General features: G+C 23.0%; 3 protein-coding genes across 3 annotated transcripts; 2 read left to right on the top strand and 1 right to left on the bottom strand.

Moving 5' to 3' along the window:
• Positions 1 to 100: 100 nt before the first annotated feature.
• On the top strand, positions 101 to 2,725 carry PVVCY_0501000 (conserved Plasmodium protein, unknown function; the record flags this gene model as incomplete). Its single annotated transcript, XM_008627473.1, has 1 exon — positions 101 to 2,725. The coding sequence occupies one exon, from the start codon at positions 101 to 103 to the stop codon at positions 2,723 to 2,725; it is 2,625 nt and encodes an 874-aa protein (XP_008625695.1).
• A 781-nt stretch (positions 2,726 to 3,506) lies between these two features.
• PVVCY_0500990 (ATP synthase mitochondrial F1 complex assembly factor 2, putative) lies at positions 3,507 to 4,655 on the top strand (the record flags this gene model as incomplete). The annotated part of the gene is made up of 1 exon (XM_008627472.1): positions 3,507 to 4,655. The coding sequence occupies one exon, from the start codon at positions 3,507 to 3,509 to the stop codon at positions 4,653 to 4,655; it is 1,149 nt and encodes a 382-aa protein (XP_008625694.1).
• A 336-nt stretch (positions 4,656 to 4,991) lies between these two features.
• PVVCY_0500980 (glutamine--fructose-6-phosphate aminotransferase [isomerizing], putative) lies at positions 4,992 to 7,268 on the bottom strand (the record flags this gene model as incomplete). Its single annotated transcript, XM_008627471.1, has 1 exon — positions 4,992 to 7,268. The coding sequence occupies one exon, from the start codon at positions 7,266 to 7,268 to the stop codon at positions 4,992 to 4,994; it is 2,277 nt and encodes a 758-aa protein (XP_008625693.1).
• Positions 7,269 to 9,859: the final 2,591 nt, after the last annotated feature.

Below are 9,859 nucleotides of genomic sequence, written 5' to 3'. Positions count from 1 at the left end.
TAATACAAGTAGGATTTTTCAAAAACGAAAACCATGTTTCAAAGATTTTTTTTTTTTGCTATGAAAAATTTTCATATGGCTAGCTAAAATTTAAAAAAAAATGCTTGTTTTACTCCTTTTCGCAACATGGTCATTTTTATCATGCGCTTTTTACAATTCTGTTAAAATACGATGGAATGAAAATGAGATAATACAAATAAATGGGAGTAGCAAATTAGCTACATTTCCAAGTAGCATTAATAAAAACAAATATAAAAGACATTTTTTTATTAGCAATAATGTGTTTGAAAAAAATGGAAATAAAATACAGCCACGTATGCCTACAAAATTTAATAAAGAAAAAAAAAATATATTTTTAAATGCAGAAAATAATGTTAATCCAAAAGAACTGATTATTGAAAAATTTAAAAGTGATGACAATAGTAATGATTTCTTTTATAGTAAACTTTTTATAAATAATAAGGAAAGAAAATTTATAATAGACCTATGTAGTGATAACAGTTTTATATTTCAAAAAGATGAAGAAGATGAAATTCTTGATATGAAAGAAAATATTGATAGTACATTATCAAATAATTATATTAATCAGAAAATGTTACACATAAACTTTCGCCCAGATGATGTTCAAGACATGAAAGATGAAATGCATTTAAACAATACAAAACTTGAGGTAATGAAAAACATCATAACTATCAGTAATGACATTAAAAAAAAATTCGATTTTTATGTTATAAAAAATGAAGAGATTAGTAAAAATTTTGATGGTATAATTGGATTTGATATACTAAAACAGTTTGATATGGTTATATTTGATCCAGTAAATATGAAGATTAATTTAATTGATGATGAAAATTATAATGAATTGAGAGATAATATTCAGAAAGAAAAAGAGAACATGTATGCCATACCATTAAGAAATTATTCTAATAATTTAAAATATTTTATTGCAAATATTAATGAATCTGAACCTCATAAATGTTTTATAGATACAGGAAATTCAAGAACAATTATTGTAAATAGTAACCTATTTCCAGCTAGCTATAATGATGAAAAAAATAGCGAAACTATTGAAAATATACTAAATAAAAAATTTAGTGTGCAAAAGGCTGATATAAAAAATTTTAGCATTATCACAAAAAATAATCAAATTGTTAATGCAGAATTAAATAATGTTTACAAAGGAAATATGGAATATTTAGATAATAATGTTATATTATTAGGGCTAGACTTTTTAAGAGATAAAAAATTAATTTTTGATTTAAAAAATGGAGTTTTATACTTGGATGGAAAATCTATGCATATATCAACTGAGAATTCTGAAAACAGCCAAAATTTAGATGATGTTGAAATAAGTCGTAAATGTAAAGAAATTTATGAACAGTTAAGAAAAAAAGAGATAAATTTTTTAAAAATAACAAATGAGCTAGAAAGCGAAAATATATACATAAAAGATTGTAAAAATACTGATGATGTAATTAAAAAATATGCAATTAAATTACTTTATGGTCCAAGTGTGTTAAAAACTAATGATAGAGAAAATATTAAAAAAGAATTCGATATTAGATATAATGAAATTAATGAATTTTATAAAAAATTAAATAATGATCAAAAACAAAATATGTTAAATGAAATTGTAAATATTATGAGGAGAAATACTAATAACAATTTTATTAATTATGAATATTTGGGAGGAGAAAAAGTTTCAAAACTTATTGAACAGTTTGTAAATTATGAAATAAGTAATAATTCATATTCTTTACATTTGTTTAAATCCAATAATGTAAATAAAAAAAATGAGAATGCTTTAAATGAAGAATACAATTTTTTATATAATCTATACACATCTCATCCTGAATATTCTTTTGAAATTCTGAACGATTTTAAAAAAGAGTTGACAAAACAAAAGATCGATTTTAAGGATTGTAAAGATGAAGCAGAATTAATAAAAAAAGTAGCAGAAGCACGAGTATTTTTTAACGGTAAAAATGGTAATGGAAAAAATGGACGTCACGATAATAAAAATAAAAATAGAAGAAATGTAATCGTTAGACGATTTACAAATGATGACAATAATGTGCATACACAGATAATTATAAGAAGAGGTGGATTAGATTCTGAAGATTCAGATGAAAATAATAATGACCAAGATAATAGTTTAGATAGTTTTTTTAATGATAATGGAGAAGGATATTCATATAACGGTATGAATAATAATTTAAATGATTTATTTCCTAATTCATTATTTTCAGGAATATTTAAAAATATTTTTGGAAATAATAATAATGATAGTGAAGAAATAGATACTGAAAGTGATGATAATCAGCATGACCTTTTATCTGAATTAAATAACTTTTTTGGATTAGGTGGAAATATGGATAATAATTTTTTTAAAAAAAAAAGAAAAAAAAGTGTAATTGGATTTAAAACCAATACACCACAAAACAATAATGAAAATAATAAAGAAGAAAAAAAAGATACAATAGAGGAAGCAATTAAAAATGAAAAAGATGTAGATATTATATTCCTTTTAAATAAAGTAGAAAAATTAAATGATGATAATTTAAAAAATTTTATATTACAATCCTTAAAAAATGATAGTATACGAAATATACTGATTGATGCAGTTAAAAATGGTTATCAAAATACTTATGATAAATGTAAAAATCAAAATGACAATAAAAGTATGTACTTACTCCAAATGTTGAAACAATCAGGAATTTTTTGAATAAGCAAAATACTTAAATAATATTTTAAGTCTATACTTTTATTTCTTCTTTGTCAAAAACAACGTCACAACATGACGTTAACCTCTCAGTGTGTGTATCATATGCATGCATTATCCTTTTGCAGAATATATTGCTTTTATTTTTACATTTTTTAATTTTGTTCAAAATTATATGCTTATTTTGTAATAATAAATTTTTATGTTAATTTTTAACTTTGCTATTTTTACACTTTTTAATAATAGCGCCCTCGTTTTCCCTTTTGAATTTTTTAAAACAATAAAGATTAAGAAAAAATTTAAAAAAATTAAAAAAATATAAAATAAACACGATAAATAAAATATTTATGTTATTATATTTATGTTATTATATTTTTCTTAAAAATGTATTCTCATTGTAATGGCAAAGAGAGCCAATCGACGTGTGCGTCATTCCGATATTTTTTTTTCAACAATTTTAGCATATATTTTTTTGCTTTAATATTTAATATTTTTTTTTTAGTTTTTTTCATATTAGCTAGCTAATATACTATTTTACATGCATTAGCAATATTTTTTTTAAGGGTGTGGCTTGTTACATTTTTAAGCATCAAGCGGGTAGAGCATCCCTTTTTCGTTTATTTGTTTTTTTGATTACATGGTTTGTATTTGTTTATAAAGAATAACAACAATAGAAATAAGATGAATAAGCCAATCTGTAACATTCAAAAAATTAAGAACAATGAATGATCTTGTTTTTACTCAATCTACATAATATTTATATATATTCCAAATATTCTACAATATGAAGAGGAAAAAAATACAAAGTAATATATTTCATATTTTTAAAAAGAATAATAGTTCTTTTATTTGTTTTGGTGAAGGAAAATATAATTTAAAGAAATTTGAGAATTTAAAAAAAATCGATTTAAAAAAAAATGAAAATATTAACAAGATAGAAATATTTATTGATGGAAAAAAATTATTAACAAACAATAAAAATGTGTTTGCAGTTCAAAATATGGACCTAGCTTTTCTTGTAAAATTAGAATTACTGCGAAATAGTAAAGAAATGAATATTTTAAAAATGCCTTTAACATTGTTTATGAATAATTTAATTGATTTTATAAATCCAAAAGAGGGATTAGGTGTAAAGACAAAAAATATAAACACAATTCAAACTGAACATAATAATAATTATCAAATTAATAATATTGAAAAAGAAGAAAAGAACAACACACACAATCATGTTAATAATGTGGACAAAGACTTAGATAACTGTAGAAATGGAACAGAAGAATTTTTATCAAGCTTTTCAAATTGCAACATTAAAGAAAGGGCACACTTCGATATACAACGGACTTTGATAGAAAAAAATATTTATGATCACTTCAAAACTGATTTAATTTTTTATAGGAGTGATGAAATAAATTCTTTTGGGACAGAGAAAAAAAAATATATGGATTTAGAGAAATCTATAAATCTACCAAATAGTGTTAATTATTTGGAAAATTATAAAATAAAAAACTTACGTGAAGAAGAAAATAATATTTATAATAAATTTATGAATATGTTTGAAGATATTCATAAAATAAAATTAAATAGCGCTAAAAATTTTGAAACCCCTGAACAAGATGAACATGTTCATAAAACAATTCAAAATTTGATTAAAAATATGAACAATTCAGAAATTTTTATTTTTTATAAATGCACACAAATTTTAAATTCATTTATATTTAGTTATTTATTTTTAAAAGGTTACATAAATTATAAAGATGTCTATCGGTATTGCAACCTGGAATATATATACCAGTTTTCAAAATGGGGATATGTATACGATATCAATAGTGTAAAGGATTCAAGTTCGCTACTAACATTGTCATCTTTAATGTTAATTATGAGAGCAATAAATACAAAAACAGAAAATCATATTAACAAGTTAGGCGATAGCTAATTTGCGCACACACTCATAGGGAAATACGTAGAAATACGTATGCAATATATACAAATATCTCACTTCTTGTGAATAAAACATCAAAAAAAAATTAGCAGGTTTCCCCCTCAAAGTTATAATAAACTTGGCGAAGCACAAGGTAACTTGAGTAACCCCCAAAAGGCTCACCCTGTTTGTATTCGCTAGGGGTGTATACAAAAAAATAAATCAAAAAAAGTAAAATAAAAAAAATAAAATAAAAAAAATAAAACTGATAAAATGGAAAAAAGTGAATACAATAGAAACAAACTATATATATGGAAATGTTTGTGGATAAATAGAACGACGAATTTTATACTATACCGTAACAGTTTTTGCTAGCGATCGAGGTTTGTCGGGATTGTGCCCCAAATGAACGCTCATATAATAAGCTAGCATTTGTAATGGTATAACTGCAAGTAGTGATGTAAGCATTCCGTTATTTGGTATCAATATAATGTCATCAGCAAAATGATTACAAAGGTTTGCATCATCAGTTAAGCATATAATATGTGCACCCCTTGATTTGATTTGCTCACCAATACTAATCATTGAATTTTTTGTACCATCATTAAATATAAGCATAATTACAGGTATGTTGTCATTTCCTCCCAATAATGCATAAGGGCCATGTTTAAGAGCATTTCCAGTTGAGCCTTCACAATGTATATATGCAATTTCTTTAATTTTTAATGCACCTTCTAAAGCTATTGGATAGCTTAATCCATTTCCGATGATAAACATTGATTTTGCATTGGATAATTTATGTGATAATGCTTTACATGTATCTTCACATGATTTGATAGTTGTATCTGCATATAGTGGTAATCTATATAATGAATTAATTAGAGAACTAACTTTATTATTTGAATTTATATTTTGTTTATTTTGAAAAAACCATAAAGCTATTAATGTTAATACAGAAACTTCTGATGTAAAACATTTTGTTGATGCAACACCAACTTCTCGACCTGCATTTAGATATACACCACGACCAGTCATATTAGCAATAGTTGATCCTACTGAATTAATTACTGATAATTTTTTTAAATTAAAATATTCTGCTAACTTACAAGCTTTAATAACATCTCGTGTTTCTCCACTTTGTGATATAAATATAATTCCTTCTTTTTCTTTTGGAATAGAAGATATATTAAAATCACTAGGATCCATAACTTGTACAGTATTAAAACAATGTAAATAATTCATAATATATTTACAAAATAATGCGGCATAATATGATGTACCACAACCGATTAAAATTATGTTTTCTATATTTTTTAACTCATCTACATATGGATCTAAACCACCTAATTTAACAGTATTATTTTGAAGATTAAATCTTCCACCATTGTTTAAAGATTTTGATAGACTTATAGATTGTTCATGTATTTCTTTAATTGTCCAATGTGGATATGGATCTGGTGTTTTTTGTATAACGATTTCTGGTATATTATCAAATTTTTTGATCATTTTTAAATTATTAATATTATTTTTATTTATTGACATGATTTCTCCGTTTTTTAATGATATATATTCATTAGTAAAAGCAAATAATGCAGAATGTTCAGAAGCTACAAACATTTCATTATCTTTTATACCTATATGTAATGGTGATCCATTTGCTGCTAATATCATTTCATCAGGAAAATCTTTGTGAATAATACAAAAACTCCAAGTCCCTTCTAATTGTTTTATAGATGATACAACAGCATCTTGAAAAGTTTGTTTTTGATCTAAAAAATATCCAATTAAATTTGCAACAACTTCTGTATCAGTATTTGATTTGAATGGAATATTTTTTTGTACTAAAAATTTTTTTAATTCTCTATAATTTTCAATCATTCCATTATGTACAAGACTAATTCTTTCTTTATAATCTATATGGGGGTGTGCATTTTCATCAGTTTTACTTCCATGTGTTGCCCATCTTGTGTGTGCAATACCAATATTATCATTTTTATGACTGGTCATGTAATTTCCACGTAATTTTTCAATAGCATTGGTTGCTGAACTACTTGCATATTTTGTTGTTTTTAATGAATTACTTTTATCAATTGTTGACATACCACATGAATCATATCCTCTATTTTGTAATATTTCAATACCATCTATTAATATTTTTGAGGCATCTCCATCACCTAAATATGCCATAATACCACAACAGCTAGCTTTATTCTTTGGAAATAAAAAATTTAAAAAAAAATTTTTTTTTTTTTTGCCCTTTTCGTCCTTGCTGTTCATAATTTCATACATACCCAAAATAGCTAGCATAGCTAAAAATAAATCTTTGTTTGATATTCCATATGTTTGAAATGGATGCAATGATAAGTGTTTACTACTATATCCGTTGCCACTTTTATTCCTTCCACTACATCCAATAATATTTTCCATATCTTGGCTATAAAAATTATTGGCTGATTTTGGTGAAAACATATATCGCATTCCAAATTCATTATATCTTATATTTTTAATATTCTCATCATTGTATAATTTTTTCTTAAAATAAGTGACATATGCTTTTTTGTTTGACTCGAAATCATTTTCAAACTTATTTAAAAGCCGCTTCAGAAAGGCATTTAATTTTGACTTCATCTTAAACCCCCTTTTAATCAACTAATATTAAATTTGTTGTTACTATTGCACAGGATAGGATTTCTTTTCAAATTTTTTACAAGTTTGGAAATATAAAAATGTTGCTGTAAAAATATGACAAGACATGCTTGCCCGTCTTTCTTTTTTTCTTCGTTTTTTTATTTCACTTTCTACTTGTTCTTTATTAAAAAAAATATATATATATATACGTATGCATGACTATATTTCTAAAGTTGATTATATTTGTTCATCATTTTAGCAGTTAATTGGATTTATCGTCGTATATTTAATTGTAAATTTTTTTATTTATTTTTCCAGTTATATTTTTCTTCGTTTCCAAAAAAGGTAGCCATTAAAATGAGTCTTTTCTTAACTATTCTATGTTGTAAATAAAGTAAAATGGGAATAAATAATAAAAAAAAAATGCAAATAATTAATATTATCAATCATATAAAACAGTATAATCCATATCACAAGCATTTTTCGTTCAAGTCTTTCATTTAACTTCCTATTTATTCTCTTTTCTGTTCAAAAAGGGATTTTATACAATCATGATTTTATTCCCGATTTTCTTTAAATACGTTTGTTATTACTTCATGGTACTTGTTTTATTTTTTTATATTTTTTGTTGGAAAATTTTATTCCTATTTTGCACTTTTTTCTATACATATGTAGCATTTATTTTTATTTGTGCATTGGGTGATAATATTTTATTTGTCAAAAACTACTAAGGATAAAAATGGGAAAATTATTAAAATATATGAATTATATTTTTTGAAAAATTTGTCAAAAAATTAGTAAAATAATTACTTATTTATATAAATAAAATAAAGTTTTATAAATGGGTATATTGTAGGAAAATATTATTATGATTTTGTAAAATTAGAAAAACAATATACCTTGAGCATAAAACAGACATAGCTCTATATAGTTTTTTTTTATATGAAATATTATATACACCTAAATATGTATATAATTTCTTTCCCATTTTTATATTTAAATTATGTTAGTAATAAAACAGAAAATGAATTAGCTATACTTATGCTATAGAAATGTTTAGTCATATCAGACTTTTATATAAGCATATGAATAGGCTTAATAAATTAAATTACAATTTTATATGTGCCAATAAAATGGACATTTATTTAATAAAAAAAATATACACATATTTAATTTGTTCATTTTTTTTTTAAATTGAATTATAAAGTGTGACAAAAAATAAACTCGGTCTTTCAAATAAAAAAACCATGTTTATATGTGTCCTCAACTCATATTAGATTATTCCGTTGTTGTATAGGCAAATATATATATATATTTTAACATTAATTTGATGGTTGTTTAAAATAATTTTCATTCTTATATATTCATGATGGTGTCTTAATCATGATTACTACTCGATGGCAAATGTAGTATGTTCTACTTTCAAACCAGTTATACTTCCAAACCAGTTCTACTTTCAAAACATTAGTGATACACTTTTTAAGATTAGAAAAAGAGAAATTTACGTTTTTTACAAAATTAGGTATGTCACATATTCTGAATGTTCATATTGTTATGAGAAAATAAAAAGGGACAATAACAGAATATAGGTATTTTAAATGGAAAATTTAATTTCTAATATCTCATCAAACATTTTTAATATTATATAATAAAAAAGGATAGATAAGGATGTATATTTATTTATTTATTTTTAGGGGTACAATTATATATTTGCCTTGTTTTACTGTCCTACTATTAAATACTTATGTATAGAGAAACTATTTGAAAATACTACACTTAATTATATGTTTGCTCAGTTTAGGATATAAATAATTATTTTAAATATTTTGTTAAATGAGTATATCAATTTTTTTATTTATTTTGTTTGAAATCATTTTAAAAATATGTACAAACATTTATTGGTATGGAAACAATGATAGTATAGTATATTTATATAGTGAAAAAAAAAAAAAAAAAAAAAAAAAAAAAACTATGACAATATAAGCAAAAAAAAATATAAATAAATAATATATATCCTATATAATAAATTTCAAACTAAAGAAAAAAAAAAAGATATATAATAAATGAGAAATAAATTGTAATTTATATTATTTGAATTATTCTTTTCATATTTTCTATTTACTATATTTTTTAAAATACAAATATTTTTTGTAAGTTTTACAATTTTCATCATAAAAAAAATAAGAGTAATAATATTTATATTGTTACTTTTAATTATATCAACCTCGCAAGATATTTGCGTAGGTATTATGTATATGTGATTACATTTTTATAGAATGTAATTATATTATATACTTGTTTTAAATATATAATTATAAGTTTTAAGAAATATATAGAGAATATATATAAATACTACATGGCATGATATATACATCCTACATGTAGTTTTGTATGTTTGGGCATATCTATTGTTTTATTTATCAGCTATTAATTTGTGTAGTTTCTTTATATTTAATTGGTTTTATTTAATGAATAGTAAATGGATATAATTTGCTAGACATTCAATTTAAGACCATATATACAAGTTTTTTTATTTTTTCCATTTACTCAAGACATTTGAAGATTGTCATTACTCTCTTACTTCTTTAATA

This window comes from Plasmodium vinckei (genome assembly GCF_900681995.1).
Source record: "Plasmodium vinckei vinckei genome assembly, chromosome: PVVCY_05".
In the NCBI taxonomy this organism is placed as follows: domain Eukaryota; phylum Apicomplexa; class Aconoidasida; order Haemosporida; family Plasmodiidae; genus Plasmodium; species Plasmodium vinckei.
The sequence above is the reverse complement of the archived record's forward strand: the minus strand, read 5'-3'. Positions and strand labels throughout refer to the sequence as shown.